General features: G+C 45.1%; 1 protein-coding gene and 1 non-coding gene across 2 annotated transcripts; both read right to left on the bottom strand.

The window, feature by feature from the left end:
• Positions 1-81: 81 nt before the first annotated feature.
• atad2 (ATPase family AAA domain containing 2) lies at positions 82-21,736 on the bottom strand. Its single transcript, XM_030157329.1, has 31 exons — positions 20,924-21,736; positions 19,395-19,543; positions 17,995-18,050; positions 17,620-17,785; positions 17,436-17,517; positions 16,598-16,694; positions 16,340-16,519; positions 14,511-14,631; positions 14,271-14,285; positions 12,116-12,223; positions 11,890-11,998; positions 10,037-10,152; positions 9,636-9,810; positions 9,184-9,272; positions 8,316-8,475; positions 7,919-8,009; positions 7,472-7,649; positions 7,238-7,374; positions 7,019-7,151; positions 6,621-6,807; positions 5,427-5,612; positions 5,125-5,260; positions 4,703-4,899; positions 4,425-4,584; positions 4,212-4,334; positions 1,556-1,711; positions 1,287-1,474; positions 830-1,223; positions 572-705; positions 353-481; positions 82-251 (listed from the first exon to the last, which is right to left on the bottom strand). The coding sequence occupies exons 1-31, from the start codon at positions 21,116-21,118 to the stop codon at positions 219-221; spliced, it is 4,380 nt and encodes a 1,459-aa protein (XP_030013189.1). The 5' UTR covers positions 21,119-21,736; the 3' UTR covers positions 82-218.
• LOC115436486 (small nucleolar RNA SNORA5) lies at positions 6,406-6,538 on the bottom strand. The gene has a single exon (XR_003937837.1). It is a non-coding gene; the product is annotated as a small nucleolar RNA SNORA5 (small nucleolar RNA).
• Positions 21,737-21,955: the final 219 nt, after the last annotated feature.

Genomic DNA, 21,955 nt, shown 5'->3' with positions numbered 1-21,955 from the left:
CTTTATTTAAAATTAAAATAAAACAAACACAAACACTTTAATGGAATCAAACTAAATTGAATAATGAAGGCAGAGGAAACAGCTGATTGAATCTGTTTATTCAGTATAAACAGGGAGTACAAAGGCTGAAGTGGAGCACAAAGAAACAGGCGTCTAAGAAAATAGAAGAAATGTTTGTATTTACACAGTTTAGAGGAAAAACGGTGTCAGTGTGGAAGTCAACAGAAGTCTGTGACCTCCTGCTCCAACTCCTGCAAAGAAGATGCAGTAGAAACATGAACAATTGCATTAGACACAGAAGAAACAGCTCCAACCATCAGTCTGCACCCACCCATCTACACCCCCCCCTTACCTGTATCAGTGGCGTCTTGTCGTACTCTCGTCTGTGTCTGTAGATGCTCTGACACAACAGAGCGTACAGTTTCTCCAGCTGATGGAGCTCATAGCCTTCGGTCTGAGACACCAGCCGTTCCAGCAGCTCCTACAGGACACAAGAAAGACAGGATGAACTCACTGAGGAACAAAACCAGGCTCTGACAGGTTGACTAGGGTCTCCATTGTCCATGTGCACCTTCAGTCTGTCCCTGTCCACCACCACAGGGGGCGTGTCCTGGTCCAGGATCTGCAGGGCCTTGTCCACGTCCATCACCTGCTGCTTCTGAACGGCGTTCTTCAGAGCCCGGGTCATACGTCGCACACTCCGCTCTGACACAAAACACATCAGACCCACGTCAATGACTGATGGGACAGACAAATGCAGCCGCTACGTGACGTCACACAAACACACTGATGCATTTGTGTTTCTATGGTTTGATTGGTCAAATCCCACCTGTTCCGCCATTGTCCTCTCGGACGCCTCCACACGTCTCAGCTGTTGACGTTTCCATTGGCTCCGCCCCCATGGCCTCAGTATGGCTGCTGAGCTCAGTGTCCCTGTCCACCTCTTCCTGTCCCCCCATCTGGGTCTCCATCTCCTTTTGGTCACTGGTTGGATGTCCCTCTACGGTGTCACACTCTCCGTGGGGGTGTCCTCCCGTCTCTGAATGGTGCTCCACGCCGTAGTTCGCTGCTGCGTCATCACTGTTGTGCTTTTGTGCATCCATCAACTCCATCTGGTGTCCCTCTGGGGTCTGTCCTTTGTCCTCATTCTGGTGGTTTCCAGTTTCCTTTGTCACCTCCTTCCTCTGCTGACCTTCAGGTTCAGCATCATCACACACCATCGCCTCCCCCTCTCTTCCTGTTGCCTCCCCCTCTCCTCCCATCCCCTCCCCCTCTCCGCCCGTCACCTCCCCCTCTCCGCCCGTCACCTCCCCCTGCTCTGCTTCTGGCCCCTTGTCAGCCTCTTCTTCATCATCGCCATCGTCCTCATCCTCAGAGTGGGCGTCGTCTCTGGACACGTGAGGACAGGAGGTGGTCTTCCTCTTGGTGATGATGCCAGAAGACCAGCGACTCTTCCGTCGTTTCTTCTTCTGGCCTGGGGGAAGAGATGAACACATGACGTTAATGGTTCTATTTCTGTGCCGACTTAAAGGTTTTTCTTTTTTTGTGTATTTACCTGAGGTTTTGGGCGTGGTAACGGTGGTGGTGGCGACAGGGGCTACTGTCATGGTCCCTGTGGTGTCTCTTTGTGGGGTGGATTCACTGGTCTTGGTCTCTGCAGGTTTGGGGAGGACGTGGTAGTAGGAGGGGGCAAACTGACCTGTGGAACAACCTGGACAATGCACAGCACAGCATCTCTCAGTCAAAGACCCACCCACAACATCCCTCCGTCAAAGACCCGCCCAAACTGAAACTACACAGACCTGGCTGGATTTACAGGTGTTGTCTTTGGACTCAAACATTAAAAAGGTGTGAAATGTTCTGATAATCCTCTCAGAGTCTGCAGTTTAAGGTTAAATTTAAGGTGTTTTAGAGTTTGTGATACTTCTGTGAGGTTTGTGTCGCAGCAGGTGGTTCAGTGCTGTAAAATCACACTTATAATAAAAATAAAAACACACTGACTTCTACGTCGGTGACTTGGATCCGTTTTCTGTTTGTTCGACACCAGCTCCTGAAACTTGGAGTTCAGATGGAGTCCAAAACAGAACAGATTCATCCTCCACCTATCACAGACCATAACAGACCCATGTGTTCAAACATCCTCTGTGGAACTGGTTCTGTTGGATTCAGTTCTGAAACTGTTTTCATCGTATGTATGGGACTCATGGAAATAACAGTGGCTCAGAACTGCACATTTTGTTAGTTTAGTAGCTTTCATTTTACAATTTTATATTTTAATACTAAATATTTATTGGAGCAGAGCTGTCAACTGATCACCACCTGGTGGTGAGTTGGGTCTGATGCTGGTCAGGGCCAAATGGACAGTGAGGGTGTGTTGGGAAACTGGAGGACCCTCCGTTTGGTAGATCTTCAACTCCGACCTCCGACAAAGCTTTGACCACATCCAGAGGGAGGATGGGGACGTGGGGTCTGAACAGGACATGTTCAGTCCCTCAAATGTGGCCGCACCAGTGCCCATCATGGCAGTGACCTCCGGACCCAGTGCTGAACACCAACCGTAAGGGGCGGAGTCAAACTAAGTCCTACGAGCCTGGCTGGGACTTATGAGTCCTGAGGTGACTGACAGGTACCATAGGCGAAGTGGGCGTGGCTTTGGCAGCTGCTGTGGAAAGAACTCAGGTGTGGGAGGAGTTCAGTGAGACAATGGCACTAAACTTTTTGGGGGGTGTAGTGGTGATAGAGTCCTGCTAAACTCAACTACACGTGAAGCAGGAAGCAGAGCCCTGTGGACCTGGGCTGAAGCAGGAAGCAGAGCCCTGTGGACCTGGGCTGAAGCAGGAAGCAGAGCCCTGTGGACCTGGGCTGAGGTCTCTGAGGTAGTGGGACAACCCTTTGGTGGCTGAGCTCCGGGGGTGGATGGCATAAATCAGATTTATTCCCAGGGTGGGTTGGACTCCACCAGGGCTGCCCTTGGTTATGGATTCTGTTCATCATCTTTATGGACAGAATCAGCTGGAGGAGGAGGAGAAGGGGGAGGGGGGGGACCAATTTGGGGGCCTCAGAGTCACATCTGTGCAGATGACATGGTCTTGTTGGCTTCATCAACCTGTGACCTCCAGCCAAGAGTGAAGCACTCGGGGTGAAGATCAGCACCTCCACGTCTGAGGCCATGGTCCTCAGTCGGAAAAGGGTGGAGTGCCGTCTCCGGGTTGGAGGAGGATTACCCAAGTGGAGGAGATTAAGGATCTTGGGGTCTTGTTCATGAGTGAGGGAAGGATGGAACGACAGATCGACAGGATCAGGGCAGCGTCGGCAAAACTACAGAGCTGTATGGGTCTGTTGTGGTGAAGAAGGAGCTGAGCCAAAGGCAAAGATCTGGATTTACTATCTAATGTACAATTCCTACCCTGACCTATGGTCACCAGCTGTGGGTAGGGACTGAAAAGACAAGAAAAGGGAGCTGCTGCTCCTCCACACCGACAGAAGCAGCTGAAGTGGTTCATCCGGTCAGGGTGCCTCTCTGGTGAGGTGTTCCAGGTATATCCAACCAGGAGGAGACCCCAGGGCAGACCCAGGATGCACTGGAGGGGTTGTATCTGTCAGCTGAAGTCTGGGCTTCTCTACTCAAGTTGATGCCCGCCCAACCCAGATACAGTAGAAGATGGATGGATGGATATTTAATGGATACATTGTTATTAGATTTTTATCTCTAGTATTTAATGACTGTGTTAATTATTGTGTTTCTCATCCTGAATCACTGAAGGTCAGACTTTGACATCTGACCCTAAATTCAACCAATGCTCACTGTTAATACTCAAGACCAGGGGTCACCAATCCTGGTCCTCGAGGGCTGGTATCCTGCATGTTTTAGATATTTCCCTCTTCCAGCACACGTGACGGTCGTTATCAGTCTTCTGCACAGCTTGATGATAGGCTTAGCATTTGAATCAGGTGTGCTGAAAGAGGGATACATCTAAAACATGCAGGATTCCGGCCCTCGAGGACCAGGATTGGTGACCCCTGCTTAAGACTAAGCATTAATGCGGGTTTTAGATGCTTCAAGGACGTGTAGAAACCACATATGTATCTGCATCTGTTTGACTGTAAAAGCAGGATGACAAAGAATAGAAGTGTGTTGGTTTTTCCCCGAGGTTTGGACTTAATCATGTGCTGACGGTTTCTCCAGTTTAGCACAGTGGAACCTCTGTTACCTCTTCTGCTGCGTGATGCTTTGATCTCCTCACAGATCTTCTCAAAATCTTCATCGAGTTCATGTCGAATAATGGCGTGAACAGTGTCCTTCAACGCACATGCCCTGTGGCGAATCTGACGGTCTGGAAGTGACAGAAACACAAGGAATGTTGGCCCATGTGATCAGCAGTACCAGCTCACCAGAACTGTGTCTGGACTGGGCTGGTCGGTACCTGAGGGGTCTCGGTCGGGGTTGTACTCCAGGGCGTTCTGCCAGATCAGGTCCACATCCTGGAGGAACTCTTTGACCGTCCCGTACCGGTGCAGATCAATGTTGGATAGAACTGTTGACAGGTCCATCGGCTTCTTGATCACTTCAGCGTAATCTGGAACCTACAGAGGTGACAAACCATGGGACCAAACACCGACCACAGTAGAAGTGAACAGAACTCTGCATGTGTCCAAGTAATGAAATGGTCGTTAACGACGGTTTGTCCACCAGAGCACATACCTCCTCTAAATCCACAGGCTTTGTAAAAGCCTTGAAACGTTTATCTTGAGACAGACGGTTGGTGACATCACGCAGGAAGAGGCGGAGCTCCCTGAGGGTGTCTTCCTCCTGCTCCTCCAACCGTTGGATCTCATCCTTTGTCAGCTGACGTGGGGGGCGTGGAGGAGCGACTGGGAGCACCTCCACTGCATGGAGCACTGAGGGAGGAAACAGTAGAACAACACCAACATCAGAACCGTGGCTCATCTGTGAATCTGATGCCATATGGACAGATGTTGTCTCTAATCCATCTGTGTCCTCTGTCTCTTCACTAATTCACAGACCATGTTCTACATGTCGATGATGGGTTGAACTAGAAGAACTTATTTTCAATTAACTACAATTACAGATGTGTTAGTGTTTGTTTCCAGTCTTCGACTCACCAGCTTTCTTTTTTGAGGCGGGGGCCTTGGTGGTCTGGTTCAGAATTAGATCCTCAAAGAAGTTTCTTCTTTCTCTGCTTGTCGGGATTGGGACGTGGAAAACTTCTCCATATTCTACTCGGAACAACTCCTGAACCTGAAAATAAGACCAGTGGTGGGGAAGGGAAGACTTCTGAGTACAAGTCACTTTCATCCAAGAAATCAATAAAATCAAGAATAAAGTTCAGCTTTTCAACAACCTCTGAATAAACATCTACAGGCAGTGAGTTTCATATGAAGCAGAGACACTAAAGGGACCACACCTCCACACTGAGCTGCTCATAATGCAGGTTACATGTCGCCAGCAGCAGAATGGGAGCAAAGGCAGGGATGGAGCTGAGGAGGCTGAGGAAGGTGGCCCTTAAGGCTGGACCCACCGTCTCCCACCACTGTCCAATGTGAGGGACATACAGAACACTGGGAGACGTCCGCTTGGCTTCAACAAAGACCTGCAGGATGGACAGAGGAGAAGTACTTTAAGGACATGAAGGTATGACAGAGTAGAAACCAGTGGAGTGGAAACAGAAACAAGCTGAGAAATGGAAAGTAAAACACGTCAGAAAACCAGGACTAAGGAGTGTTATGATAAAAGGGAAGTGGACTCTGTGTGTGTATATATGTGTGTATGTGTATGTATATATATATATATATATATATATATATATGTATATATATATATATATATATATATATATATATATATATATATATATATGTATATATATGTATATATATATATATATATATGTATATGTGTGTCTGAGGTATCACACTAAATCTCTACACAGCATACTGCTGCAGTTTGTCATACTGATGGATTTTTGGCCAAGGAACAGACTGGTGATAACAGTAAGTTGATAGGACCAATATTTTGGCAGATATTTGTAACTTTGGAATACAACAGCCTTACAATCACATGAATGCTTTGGCGATGACTGCAGGACAAATGTGGTACTGCATGTGTGAATACACAACACGTATCGGTTCTGGAGGACCAGGATACAGCCTCTCAGGATTGGGGTGTTGATTTTAAAAACATCCCACCCTCGGTACTGACTATGACGAAGTCCAGGATCTAGAACATGTGGTTCCCCACGGGTCAACACGCTTGTGGAGGTTTTATCAGAATTAAAGAGAACATGTGACAGGAGGAACTTTTCCAGTGTATTTGTCAGTGTTTGTTGCTTCCTTCTTCGTCACCCTGTACCAACTGGTCCACCCCCCGCTGCCTTAATCACATGCTGGTATTTGTAATCACAGATTTATCCCCAGTGTCCACAGGAGGATGTGGGGCCCATCAGCTACATTTCCTTTGGCTGCCATTTTGGCCAGTGTCGTCCACTGAAACGAGTACACTGAATTGGACCTGACTGCGAACCCAGAGCTTTGACAGCGGGCCGGTTCTAGATCTGCCCTTCAGAGACTCAGCGCTCATGAACACCCATCCATGGACCAACCTGAGCACATGTCTCCTCTGGTGTGGTCGCGCTGACTCCAAACAGCACCGCCATGTCCAGGGTGTAGACGGTGAACTTCTCCAGAGCATGGAGGACGGCAGGAGCCAGGTGGGAGCTCTGACCCGAGCCGGGTCGGCCTTGTAATAGCAGCCTGGGCCGGTAGGACATGGGCTGGCTCAACACAGACCTGATGAGGACAGAACACCGAGGACAAAAAAGAACAGGACATGGGTGATCCAAGATACCTAATGGAGCTCATGAACATCCAGGGTCATTTGGACCAGTGATGGACCAGTGCTGGTTCCTGCAGGTCTACACGGTCCACCTCCTCACGGTTTAGTCTGCATTACTGTTCAGGTTAATATGGAATTAACCAACTCATCCTGCGTGGTTCGTACCTGTTGAGGTTGACGATATTGGTAGCAGCAGATTTTCTGAGTTGACTTTGAGACGTCTGTCCACTGGAGCAGACGTCTGTGTCTTCGTCCTCACTAAACATCAGCTCGTCTTCAGACAGTGAAACAGGAGCATCTATAAAACGCAAAGACACACCAATGAACTCTGACCTGGACCCAAATAATCTGCACTGTAGGACTAAAGACAGGCTGTGGGTGGACCTGGTTCTCTCTTCCTCTTCAGGCCCTGCTCAGCGTGAGGGAAGACCTTTTGGACCGTCTGGAGGATGTCCTGTAAAGCGGCGCTCAACAGAGGACGGACGACAGGAATGAGGGCTTTGGCCGGTGAAACCACAGCTCTGTAAATCACAACATTACATCATAGAATTATGAGCAGAACAAGGCAATGCAGCTGAAGACAGCACTCCCACATGGATGAGGTGATGGCGGCGTCACCTCTGGGCAGCCGGCACCATCTTGGACATGGCAGCCATGAAGTCTCGGTTTGAGATTGCGATGGAGTTGACGTCGAGCACCAGCTTTTGCGATGAGGAGTATATTTGAGGATAGCGTCGTCGTAAGGCACAGAGAGCTGCTTCTGAGCAAACGGCCTTAATGTCTGCGCCACAGTAACCTGACCAGTCACAGCGGAGATTACATCAGTGTCATCATCATGTCCATGTCCACAAATACTGACTTATATGGACGTAGATATGCATTACCTAGATCAGATCTGTCGTTACACATTTAATCATTTATTTTCTACATTTCCACTGATTCATCAGCTGTCAACTTCGACTCTACAAACTATCATTAAAGATCCACTGTCTGTCAGTGTCGTAAAAAACTTATTTATTTTTATTGAAAAGTATAAATAATAAGACAAATAAATATAAGACTAACCAACACATTTATCTGACAATTCTTCCAGAAAAGCGTCTGAAGGAGGAGGAGTCCACTGTCTGGTGTGGATCTTCAGAATGTCCTTTCTTGCCTGCCATGACAATTTAAATATATTAAAACTTTTAATACACAAAACACTTTTCTACACGTGTTGTTGTGAATAGTTCAGGAGTCGGGACATTATTGTATAATGGAAAATGAAAAACTAAAAAGACAAAACAGACACAGTTTGACAGAATTTAATTTACTACACATCGACTTGTCCATGTTCTAAAAGTCGACTTAAAATTTGAGTTGAGGATGTGACCCCAGGGTCAGGGTTAGACTCAGACCTCACCTCTCTGTCTGGGTCAAGGTTAGGGTCAGGGTCAGCATAAGGGTTAGGGTCAGGCCTCACCTCTCTGTCTGGAAGGCCGAACAGGAACTCTCTGTCAAAGCGTCCTGGTCTTCGCAGAGCCGGATCGATAGAGTCCAGTCTGTTTGTGGCTCCAATCACCACCACTTCTCCTCTGCTGTCCAACCCATCCATCAGCGCCAGCAGAGTCGATACGATGGAACTGGAGCACAGAAAAAAAGCACAGAAAGAGCACCAAACATCAGGGATTTGGTTTTAGACGTAAAGTGAAGAATTCATGCAGAGACATGTGAGCATCAAGAGCTCCAGTGGGAGGGGACCCAGAACCTTTTCCAGAGGTTTCTGTGCAGAACCCCTTAGACCCACAGCCTTCAGTAAACTGGGGTTATCAGTCAAAGGGACTGAGGTCTGGAATGAGATCCAGCTCCAATGAGAGACTGAACCACATTCAACACTTTAAAGACCATCCAACAAAGGGCTCAAAAGAAACCTGATCTATCGGCACTAGTTCTGTGCTTCTCTGCGTCTTCTCAGTGTTCTCTGTTCCTGTCATTAGTGTGTGCTAATTGTCCAGTTCTTCTACTGTGTTGTTCATTTTTACCTCCACCAAGGAGGTTATGTTTTTGCCGGCGTTGGTTTGTTTGTCTGTCCATGTGCAAGATAACTCACAAAGTTATGGATGGATTTGGATGAAAATTTCAGGAAATGTTGATACTTGGCACAAGGAACAAATGATTAAATTTTGGTGGTGATCGGGGCCACGTACATTTTGATCACTGTAGGTAAAAGCTGAACTGGTGAGTTCTAGATCAGTTCCTCCCTTTATGTCAAACACTTAATATTCTAATGATTTCAAATCAGACTAAAATCCTTGAGTGTGAGTGTGATGAGTGGACTCGGTGCTGCTGACCTGTGGATCTGGTCCTGTCGACTGGACCTCACTGGAGCCAAACCATCAATTTCATCAAAGAAGATGATGGATGGACGCATCTGGTACGCCTATGGGGATGGAATACAGATCACAGGTCCGTCCGGTGACGGTCAGTGTTTCCACATATCGACTCAAATTGGCTCTATGCACAGCCCCACTACTTCCTGAACTTAAGGCAGCTCCTTTATTTCCTGTCTTTCATCATTGGGCACACTGATTAATTCAGGTGTGTCTGCTACTTCTTGTTGTGACTACTGTGGTCAGACACACCTGGATTAATCAATGTGCCCAATAATGAAAGACAGGAAATAAAGGAGCTACCTTAAGTTCAGGAAGTAGTGGGGCTGTGCATAGAGCCCATTCAACCACGTCAACAGTTTGATGGTGAGAAGAGCCTCCAGCGCCACCATGGATTGGACATCAGGATTTACCTGATCGAACAGCAGTCGAAGCTGCCTCTCCGACTCTCCCACCCATTTACTCAGGCAGTCGGCTCCTTTCCTCATGAAGAACGACACTTTTCTTTCGCCCTGGCTGCACTCGTTGGCCAACGCTCTGGCCACCAGTGTTTTCCCGGTGCCCGGCGGACCATAGAACAGGCAGCCCCTAAAGAGTCGGAGACACCCACAACAGGTCAGTCCACAGACACACCACCAATAAACCCCACATTTAATCAACTACACACAAATAACAAATACCCATTCATGTCGTTACTGAGTCTGTCTTACATTATCTTTTCAAGAAATATTGAATTTTAAATGACATATCGAGCCAAACATATGACTGAGTAAAACTGCCAACACACTTTCTCCTGCTGTTAACTTTTGTTTACCGTGGTGGCTGAATCTTGAACCTCTCAAAGACTTCTGGGTAAAGTAGAGGGAAGACCACCATCTCCTTCAGCGCTGAGATGTGTCGACTCAACCCTCCGATACTGTCGAAACGCACCTGGACCACAAACACCCACCGTTATTCTCATTTCAGTTCAAGGGCTTTGGACATTTTTTCAATTTGTTCAGAATCTTTGTTCAAACATAACGTGCTGTGCACTTTTAACCCCCCTCAGCCAAATATAGTGGAAGATTCTGAAAGTTACTGCTCTATAGGTCACTTATTTTCAATAGGGCTGGGTATAACGGCCAATTTCCTTAATTGATTTAATTTCGATTCATAAGGTTCTGAATCGATTAATCCCGATTCGATTCAGTATTAATTGATTGATTCAGATTTATTTAGTGATACCACAGTAGAATTTTGAGCCGCAACCTTATTATTTGACTATCGCAGCCATGTAACACATCAATACTTGGATCAATATTGATATTAGAAAGGAAATAAATATGACATTTCAACAGTAAACAGATGAATCTGCTCTGAAATAATGAACAGGACAGAAACAGTTCCATGTTTCTCCAGTGGCTCGGAACATACTTCTGTATCGTCTTTATTCTGTTTTATACCTGGTGCTTCGACTGTTAAGGTGCATTACTATCACCCTGGGGCACCACTACCAGGGCCCCCCTGAAACAGAATCATGTTGGGCCCCTGGTACAAGAAAGTCGCTGGGGTGGGGTGGGGGTGGGCAGCGGTCTGTGATTCTCACTCTACTGTTCCTCTAATTCCACACTACTGGTACTATCACCCATGGCTGATCCCAGTTAATATTCCTAGAATGACCGGCTTCTGCATCCTGCCTCAGCCGAGTTTGCGGCCAGGGGGACGGAACCGGCCACGCCTCCACGTCGGCAGTACCCAGGTCGGGTACTCAACGTCAGGTACTCGCCATCCCGCTCTGAAAAATCAATCTCATCCACTAATAATTGATTATGCAAAATTAAAATGAAATCGATCTAATCGATTATTTTTTTTTACCCAGCCTTAATTTTCAACATTCTTCTGCTCCATGCCAAGATGCATCCACAGTATAAATTTGGAGCAGATATGTCCACGCATTCTTCAGATAATGCGATTATGTCATTGAATGGACAGACAGACAAACGACAAAACAATTACAACACCCCCCTGCCAGAGTAAAAACAAGACAATAAAATCAGAGTGATTTTCTATGGAATTATGTAATACAAGGTTTCTCAACCTTTTTTGAACCAAGCCACACTAATGGCATCATCAACCTACTGGCGCCCCCTATCCCGAGAGAAAAAAAAAAATTGGTAAGGGGGTGGGGGGTGGTTACGCAAGTGGTGACGGACCTGTATGTGGTGGGTTAACCCTAACCCTGTGAAGCTTAAACTTGTTGAATTTGTGCTTTTACGTGGCTGTGACGTCGGAACACCGGTCTAAACCTTCCACTGTTTGGACTTGGATCACATCCACATCAGTACTTTCAATTATAAAACACAGAGGTTCTGCTGTGGTTAGTCCTGTGTCCACTGTGTCCACAGGTTCCACACACACAAACTGATCCTTCACTGTTTACTCCGCATTTCCCTCTGTTCCTGAGCTAAAGATCCAAGCACTAGTGAGGACAGAAGGGTTTAATTTTAAACAACACGTCTAACCATGATGGTCTGTGTGTGTGTGTGTATGTGTGTGCGTGTATATATGTGTATATGTGTGTGTGTGTGTATGTGTATATATGTGTATATGTGTGTGTTGTAGTTTTATCTTGATGCGGTGCTCGTTCCCATCCCGTGGTTGGGTTTCCTGTGGGCGTGTGCAGCTCACCGTCCTGTCGATGTGCATGGGGTCCACATCAGCTAGACTGGCTCCGATCTTCATGCGGTCCTTGTGGATCCCCAGTAGGTCTTCTTTAACCAGGTTCATGGGCAAACATCTGCAGGAGACACACCAACAGTAGTTCATCTGATTAAAGGGTGCGCTCATCTGGGGCTTTTCCCATCATCCTCTCTGTTCATGTGTGGAAATCACATGACAAACACCGTGACCTTACCTGTTGACAGATCTGGTTCTGCTCTTACTTCTCCTTCTCTGGAACTTCTCATCGTCAGAGGACGAGGACGAGGACGTGGAGTCGCTGCTGTGGATAGCGTGTCTCCTCCTGTAAAACGCCACATGACATTATGCCCCGTCCACTCTGCATCATCACCATTACCTTGTCTCTGACATATGCAGCGACCAGGTACAAGTCCAGCAGTGAATACATTTAATAGCACTACCTCAGTCCACCTGAAACTACAGTGGATCAGGGTTCCAACAAGTTCAATTTAAGACTTTTAAAACTAATTAGAACAGAATTTAACACCTATTTTATGGCCATTCTGGCACAAATTTGTGATTCCTAAAATTGAGGAAAATGTACTGATTTACGCCAACACCTTGACTTCCACCGTTCAGAGTCCTTCCCACTGGGGGCTGAAAAGTTACAGATAATTGGTTCCAAATTTGAATATAAATTGTCAGGTTAGAACTGAGTCGACTAACGTTACTGTCTTTGCAGTTTGGACATTTAACAGACACATTTAACCATGTTTACGGTAGTTTATGGAAACATAACTGAAGACTTCCCATATCAACTTTAATACATTTTAAAGACTTTTATTAAGGTATTAAATGCACATGAGAATGTAACAATTATCGATATAACGATAAACCGCTGGAAAATTCCCAACGGTTAGTATTACAGTTTCAAATTCTAATTATCATTAAAACCGTGTTTAACTACAGCACTTTGAAAAAGTCACGGTGATCCTGCTCATTTCCTGGAGAAGCAGCAGAACTCCGGGTGCACATGTGCAGTTTGGAATGTTTGGCCTCTGAAACATAGAAGGAACCTGTACGGACAGAGCTCCAGACAGAAACAGTGACAGTGTTCTTTCTGTTCCAGTTCTTTAATCTGTCAGATTTGATCTAGTCTGGAGCACTGAATGTAAACTACAGTATTCTTGGTTCTCATCTAGAATTGTCACAGTGCAGATATCTGTTCTGTCCATAAGGTTCCATCTTTAATGCACATTTGTACGTTTCATGTTTACATGTTCATATTTGAAGGTTTCTGCCACAGAAAGGACATTGTGCCTGTTACTGTATTTGTTTTTTCAAAATAAAACTTGGTTAAATTATTTCAGTGTGCATTTAAGTACTTTTTGAACATTTTGAGCACAATTCAACAATACCACAATTACAATAACTATGATATGAAATTTTCATATGGTTACATCTCTAAATGCAGATTTGTGAATTCAAGACTTAAGAGTTTTTAAAACCCGCAAGAACCCTGAAAGAATAAACCATAACACACACACAACACACCCACAGCTCAACAATGAGGAACCTCAGGGACAAACAGAAGTGTAACTTATTCAATCACACCGAACATTTACACTTTCAAACATCAGGATTAAACATCAACGTCACAATATTCACAGGCAGTTTTCAACAGTGAGATCAATCAGTTCATTTGAATTCAATGCACTGACAATTCACCAAACACCAACAAAAATACACACATTCATTCAATGACTGTGTCAAAGGATCCGTTCAACTAAAGCCCAGTGACGTTCCTCCAAAAACATCCACCACATACAACATTGACACTAGTCTCTTTTCCATCGTCCATCTGTGCTAAACTTTCTCCATATTTCCTAAACGTGTTCTAACAGAAGTGTGTAATGTTGGTTTTTCCATTCAATCCCAAATGTGCCGATTAGTTTCTTTATTTTGGTAGATGTCAGTAGAAGTCGTTCCATAAACATGAACAGAAATCTGTGTTGTTTTGAATTAGAATGCTTGTTACCCCTTCATCTCCTACTAAATTCTAAAATGATGTGGTTTCCTGGTGTGTCCACACACACCCACACATGTTTGGTTTAAACTCTTCTTCTTCTCTTGTTCTAACATCCATCAACATCCGTTTTTTTGTTCAGTTTTGTGTGATATACCAATTTAGCTACGCCTGAAAAACCACCTCTTGGAAGTGCAAAAACCTTTTGTGGAAAAATGAGAGTTTTGGCAAAATTGTCATTTTTCCATTTGGAAAATTTTTATGTATAAGTTACATTCAGGTAATTTGAGGGTCAATGGAAAAGAGATGATAGTGTCAAGAGACACACAACGTCCAAACACAAACCACAGGGGGAGGGTCTTACCTCTGAGAACCACTCCTGGGGGGTTTAGCAAAAGAACCAGAAAAAAAGAACAACATGGAATTTGGGGATTGATTTGAGATGTTGATGTGATGTTATTATAGACAGAAATGAAAGAACACAGACAGAACTCTGGTTCTAATATCAGTGTAAATGAGCGCTGCCTGGTTCTGGTTCTGTCAGATCCAACTGAATTAATGTCTATGTTTCACATCAGCTGATGTGGACGATGCTGACACTCACCGGCTGGTTCTGCGGATGTTGTAGGGGCTCCTGGGGGCCCGGGAGCTGAACCGGAACCGCCGTCGGGTTGGAGACGAGTGACGCTTGAAGTACATACTGTGTTTCCTGGTCTCTCTGGGTCCTGACAAAACAGTAGAACCATCAGAACGTCACAGTAAATATGGAAACCAGGGTCCATTCTAAAGTTTCAAGGTCAAATTCAAGCTCTTTTAAGGCTCATTTTCACATTTTTCCAGCAGAGCACCTTATTGCTAGAGTCCAGTCCACACCCAGGCCTACGTGAACACATACACTCATTATATTTTCACAATGATGAACATGAAGGGTGTCAAAGTCACTTTAGTTCAGTTGCCACATACAACCATATTTGATGTGGAGTGGGCTGGATCAGTCCAATCTATATTATAATACTGGAAGGGCTCAGAGCGTCTGTGTGCGTGTCTGTATGTGTATGATTCTGACAAATGTAGGTGTATTTTTCTGTCCACTTTGGTTCCAACAGTTGTTGAATAGTTCCGTCTCCACATTAAACATCTTGGAAACTTGATCAGACCAATATTTTGGGAGATCTTGCTAATTTTAGATACAATAGCCTTACAATCGTGTAGCTCAGTTGACATGAGGCACAGTACCACACTGCATGATGGGAAATGAAGCTAAAAACAGGAACGCTGCATTTACTCCCACAGTTCTGACATATTGGTATTAGAGCCCGACCGATATGGGATTTTTGGGGCCGATACTGGGGGCTAAAAAAAAAGCCGATATCCAATATATCGAGCTGATATCCGATATTGGCCGATAACCGATATATTGGCCGATATATAAAATAAGAACACTGATCTCCACAGGATATAATAAGCTTATATTAGATAATTGTGGACAGGTGGATAAACAGTTGCATAAATCTTTGTTTATCTCACAAAGATAATTTACACAACTTTTAAATGCAAACTATGCGACCACAAAAATAATTAGAGCAAAAAATATTACTTACCACACAATTATGTTTTCACTCACAAATTTTGATGTGTCTGCCTCACGGTACTACAACTTCTTTTGTGGACTAAGGACTAAACTGAGCATGTGCAGAGTGAATTAGGCGAGTCCTAAGTTGTTCCTGATTGGAGCAACTGCAAGAGTTACAACTGACCCGTGTTACAACTGTCCCCAGTCTCCCCAACACTATTAACACCCAGGCCTGCTGGGAGAATGAAACTGTGAGGTAGACAGGAAGTGCACAGACATGGGTGTGTGTGTGTGTGAGAATACTTCATAAGACAAGGGGAGAGGGGGGGATCTGTGATTTTCGGAGCTGGGGGGGGGGGGGGGTAGTTTAGTGGTCTATCCTAGTCAGAGTGCGCAGTAGCAGTCTGTGATTTTCGCCGCGGGGGTGGGGGGGTTTGCTCCATAATTATGTGATTGTGTGTGTGGGGTGATTGCGTCATTGTCCGAGCAGGAGTGAAAGTGAAACTAACTCGCTTTAAAGTTCCTCTTACTCTCCGGGCAGCGCACACACATACACACAGGAGCAGCGAGTGACAGAATCTCCGCGCACCAAAAAACTTGATATATCGGCTACATATTGGCCGATGTTGATTAACTGGTGAAACGCTATAATCAGCCCGATTAATCAGCCGGCCGATTAATCAGTCGGACTCTAATTGGTACTAACATTGGCTCCTGCAGCCTGGGCAACTGTTAAGGGGGGGAGTGTTACAGGGATAGTAAGTTAAGCGGACAGCAGACCATACTGGAACCATGTTAGAACCACGTAGGAACCATGTTAGAACAATGTAGGAACCATGTAAGAACCCCGTTGGACCCACCTTCCTGTGGGGCCTGGTATCGGTCCACGGTCTTCCGCTGTCTAAAGTCGTAGCGGCGTTGGTTTTCCTCTTCTTCATCCTCAGCGTCATCTTCTTCTTCGTCCTCCTCTTCCTCGTCATCTTCATCCTCTCCATCTCCCTCCTCCTCCTCTTCATCCTGCTCGTCTTCCTCGTCTCCTCCTGTGATGTCACAAGTTAGCACCATTGGCGTGGTGGTTGTGCGGTTCTGTATGTGAGGTTCTCATGGACCCATCTCACCTCGGTTCTCCTCCTCCTCCTCTTCCTCCTCTGTGTCTTTGTTCTTCATCTCTGACCTCAGTGACCTCCTCAGTCTGCCTCTGGTGTAAACACCCAGCTGATAAGAGGAAACACACACACACATCACTAAACGCTGTCGGGAGTGTGAATTTACATGGAGAATACAAGAGGACACACACACACACACACATATATGAACAACAGTTGTGTTGTTGTGTAGAGCTGAGACGGTGTGAATCCAAAGTGGATGGATGGATGATCCATCCATTCACGTGAATGTAATCATCTTCCAGATGTGCAGGTTGTCTGGTCTGGTTTCTACTGGAATAAAGTTCAGTATCGGTACATGTTAGCATCTGTGTGTTCTATGAACCCTTCTCATTATTACTATTATTATTATAATTATGGTCTTCTTCGTCTTATCCAGATCCGGGTGGTGGGGGCCACGGCCTCAGCAGAGGGGCACAGACAGCCCCCTCCACAGCCACTTCCACCAGCTCTACTCCGAGTCCCTCCCAGATGTCCTAGCTCCTCCCCCTACCCCTAAGGCTGAGCCTGCCCACCCTGCAGAGGGAACTCATTTCAGCCATTTAAACTCTGACCTCATTCTTGGGGTTTTGACCCATAATATTCATATTCTTATTCTGATGACGACACATGAGGGTGTGACTGACAGCCTTTACAGCGTCTGCAGGGTCTTGGTTCTACCCCCCCACACACACACCCCCAGCCCTGCATGAATTAACCCCCTTTGTGGGTCTGGGTCCATGTGGTCCACTGCTTCAGTGAAACATTGCTGCTGTGTCATAGTACAGGTGTGTTCTGTTGGGTTCTTCACCTCCTCTTTAGTGTCTCTGCTCCTCAGTCGCCGTCTCATCTTCTGCATATCATCCATCTTCTGGAGAACGGCCTCAGCAGTGCTGGACAAAACCATCAGATGGGTTAAACTAACACCACAGCTTCTGTGCCCCAACCTCCTCCTCCTCCTCCACCTCCGTTTTGGGTGTTGGTGGTGAACTCACTTGGTGATGAGGCGGTCGTAAAGCACCGACTGTTTTCTGGAATCCAGTTTGTATCTGGTGATTCGGGAGCTCCTCCTCACTGACTGATCCTCCTCCTCCTCCTCCCTCTGGAGGTCAAAGCGACTCCTCTTTGGAGTGGACGACTCCTCAACTTCATCAGGTAAATCTGCAGCGCACACACACACACACACACACACACACACACACACACACACACACACACACACACACACACACACACGTGTTTCAGCAGCATCGACCTGGAAGACTAATGTCTGATTCTAGTCCTGTCAGTGAGGACCAGCTCAAATGGATTCACTCTGTTTCATTCTCAGTCTGTATCTGTTTCTCTCTCAGTTTCAGTCAGTTTCATACCTGCTTGTTGTTTGCCTGTTGATGCTTTTCCCTCTTTCTGGAGTCTCGTAGATTTCCTGCAGACAAACACAAATCCAGTCAAATGTAGATGGACGTTCATCCCATAAAACGATAAACTGAATACTTTTGACGGAATCAGGTGCCAAAATATTTCCCTTTACAGTATAAACTTTATAAACCGTGCAGGAGTATTTTATAAACTTTATAAACCATGCAGGTGTATTTTCTGAACTGCTATTGGCTGAATGCATCCATAAAACCCCAGTCACAGAACTGGTTCCACTGTCTGACAGACGGTTCTGCTCTACGTCCCTTTAACACTCAGCTGTTTCGTCTAAGTCTCTGGGTTCTTTCTTCATCAGATGAAGCAGAACTGAAGCTCAGCAGGTTGGACTCAAACCCTCAGCTTATATGTGTATAAATAAATATATAAAATCGTATATATTCACAACCAGGAAATCCTGTAGATTTTGTGATGAAGTAGACAAAGACCTTCTGCATTTGACTATCGATCACATGATCCTAACATCCCATAATATCCCCTGGGGTAAATCAGGTATTCAGGTTATCAACTAACTCATGACATTTAATTTCAACTTGATCCTTATGTTTGTGGGTTCAGTCGAATCATTTGAAAAACTAAACTGACCATGTTTGTTTTTTTTCTATTTCTACTTAATTTTATTGTATAGCTCTTTTATTTTGTCCAATCCCTTTAGATTCTGTTGTGTCATTATCTTATATCAGTATATTGTTGTGAGCTCAGTCTATTCTTCACCATCATGGAGTCCATCCTTACTAAAAGATCTAATAAAGGCCAGTCTGTGTTCATCTTGTCCAGTGGATCGACCTTCTACCATCTACGACACAGATATCATACGTGGGATGAGTTAGTAAAATGCTAAAATAACACTGAAGATATGAATAATCATTTTAGTTCAGGTTCCACATTCAGTCCAAATCCATCTCCAGTGGATCAGAACCAGCCAAATACCATTAGAACAACCTATAAATAACAACAACTCCACCTGCTTCTCTGTGTTTTAGTGGAAAAAAGCAAAATTACATGAAAATTTTTAAATTTACAAACTATCCTTTCACAAAAAATGCAAATAACCTGAAATGTAGTAAGAGAAGTGTAATTTTAATGTGTATTTGTAGATCCACTGTGATCTGTACGTTAGAATGAACATGTGTAATGACAAACTGAGACAGAATATTGATCAAATTTGCACTGATTTTTCTTAGAATCTTTCAGTTTTTTCATGACTGTTCATGTTATTCTAATTTTTTTCAAGGATGGTTTGTAGATGCAAACATTTCCATCATGCAATTTTACTCCAGATGGGTGCGAGTGCCCTGGTCTGTGGGTTCCACCTCCAGATGGGTGTGGTCCGTACCTGGTGCAGCCTCCGGCCTTGTCCTCGCTCACAGGTGAGCTCGTCTTTGGCTCCATGTCTGCAAATGACACCTCTAGTTTGACTCTCTGTCCCCTGGTCTTCAGAGGACCGTTAAAACTCCTCCCTTCCCTCTTCATGTTAGTGTGACCCTGGAACCACATCAGATACACAAGTCAAACACACTGTATCAGCCCCCAGTCTGAACAGGGTCAGGACTGGACTATGTGTGTGTGTGTCATATGTGATGTCATTACTAACACCAGTCTGTGATAATTCACTACAGCTTCAGCATCTGGACATTAATGTTCTATTTCACAATGAGCAGATGATTAAAACAAACTAAAGACCAGAGCACTGGAAGGAACTGTCCATGGTTCTAATCGGACAAACCTGCTGATGTTCTCTGGGTTCTTTATTCACCCGATGGGCTCGCAGTGTGAGGAGAACCTGAACACCAGAACTTTACTCAAACTGGACCAGACTTCATTCAATGGACATGTTTTAATCTGATTCAGAGTTTTCCCTCTTAAATACTACAGTGTGATGGGACAAAACAGGGAATGGAGAAATTTGGACAAATGACGTCTGTCCTCAGAGGAAACAGATGGAGTTTATCTAATGAGACTGGATTAACAGACTGCCATTCATCAGAGTCCAATGTCCTGTCCAAGAGGAGTCAACAGGAGGGACATTGTAATGTCCTGAAGGTTTTGAAAATGAACCTAACAGTGGTGATACTGGACTAATACCTGAGGGTGTGGACAGAAGGACAGATAAATACTTGTTAAATATAGGATCCACTGGTGCCTTAAAGTCCAAAACCATCGGATGGATGGAACCAGAACCTCCCTCAGGCAACACATGGATTCCAAAAGTTTAGGATATTTATCAAATGGAGCAGATCTCACTCTCACTAAAGCTTCAGAAAAACACCGTCACTAACAGATGGAACCCCTGTTACCTTTAATAATTATATTTATTAGTGATGACAAACCTCCTGTTGTTTATCCAAATGTTGTCATTCTGCTTCTGACTACGATTTACACCTATGACCTTATGTTCTGGAGTGGACATGATCAATTTATTTACTATGACTCCTATTCTTGTCTTTCATTTCCATCCTTTATCACCTATGAAGGTTTGTAAAAATATACATGCAGCTGAAAAAAAGGAAAAGAAACTTATTAAACTGTATTTAAATGTATACACTGTACTGAAAAAAAAGAAAAACTAAGTTTAAAAAAGGCTGAAGTCAGAGTTAATAATAACCTCCTCCTCTGTTTGTTGTGGGTTTTTTTTTAGTATTTGTCTATTTGTCATTAATGCTGAACAAAAACATGTGTTTACTACAGAACTGTAAGAACTCCTTCATAAGCAGATAAGACTCCAGTGTTTGAATGGACCTGCTGACAGGGACAAGGATGCTAGTTAGCTTAGCCGCTAAACCAGGACAACAAAGTTCCGTTACCGGAGCTCGGTTCGTCCCCGGTGTGGAGGACGGAGCTAACCGTCCGTGTGTGCGCTCTTACGTTGGCCGTGCTGTTTTCGGGGCTGCTAAAGCTGTCATCCAGGGCCCGGGAGGACCTGGTCAGCCTGGCGGACTTTCTCTGCGACGCGGGAAGGAGCGACAGAAACTCGGAGCTGGTGTCCAGGTCCAGTGACCTCCTCTTCGGTGTAGCCGCCGGCTCCGCTCCGCCACCGCCGCTGCTGCGAAGAATCACCATTTTGACTGGAACCTGACCTCATACGAGTACCGACCACGGGGAAAGAGGCGCTGTGTGCGTTAAAAGGCCTTTCGATGCCGTTCTCATAACCGGCAGCGGGTGAACACCAGCAGCTGACGGACTCCGGTTCTCCGGTATAGCCTTGATTTCTGGCGCCACAAACGTCATCAGGAGGCTGTGATCGAAGCAGATAGGAGCTTCCGCCTGGAAACATAGATCTCTGAGCTAAATTAAGAGCGAACCATACACGGGGGAATGATTAGAAGTTCCGTAAATAACCAAACTGACTACTTTTATCAGATACTGACAGTTTTATTTGCAAATCAGATGCAGAATGTCTTTTAATGTAGGAAGGCGGACTGATACATGGAGAAACTGGAAAGAGGTTCCGGTTGTTGTAGAGCGCGCCTTGCTTCAACTGTTTTTGCCAGAGCGCGCTCTACTGGACCCGCCCTAAGCCCCGCCCCCTTGGTTACTGTTGCTGGGCCTGTCAAGCTTCCGGAACGTCAGCCGGTGGCTTTTATCATAAAACATGTTTTACAGCAACACATTTTATACACGTTTACGACAAAAAGGACACATTTAGAAGAAATCCTGTAGGTTTTACTTGAAAGCTGGAGGAACATCTGATTACAAACTGTCCATTTATTCCTAGTGTTTCTGTACTAGTTTTTTCTGCTTCATGTTTTTTTTTAATTCAGAGGAAAGTGAAAACTCCACAGCAGATGGATCAGGGTTAAGGAAACACTGAAACAGTAAAATTAATTGCATTGATCCCATTCATACACACCCACTCGGCTTCTGTGAAGAAATGACTATTGTGTTCTTGTCTAAATA

Source organism: Sphaeramia orbicularis, chromosome 16 (genome assembly GCF_902148855.1).
Source record: "Sphaeramia orbicularis chromosome 16, fSphaOr1.1, whole genome shotgun sequence".
NCBI lineage: Eukaryota > Metazoa > Chordata > Actinopteri > Kurtiformes > Apogonidae > Sphaeramia > Sphaeramia orbicularis.
This window is presented reverse-complemented; position numbering and strand designations above follow the sequence as displayed.

Coding starts and splice junctions, on each gene's coding strand:
- atad2 (XM_030157329.1), bottom strand. CDS start 21,118: ATGGTGATTCTTCGCAGCAGCGGCGGTGGCGGAGCGGAGCCGGCGGCT. Junction 17,786..17,994: donor AACAGGCAAACAACAAGCAG/GTATGAAACTGA, acceptor TGTGCGCTGCAG/ATTTACCTGATGAAGTTGAG. Junction 4,335..4,424: donor CCCCGACCGAGACCCCTCAG/GTACCGACCAGC, acceptor TGTCACTTCCAG/ACCGTCAGATTCGCCACAGG.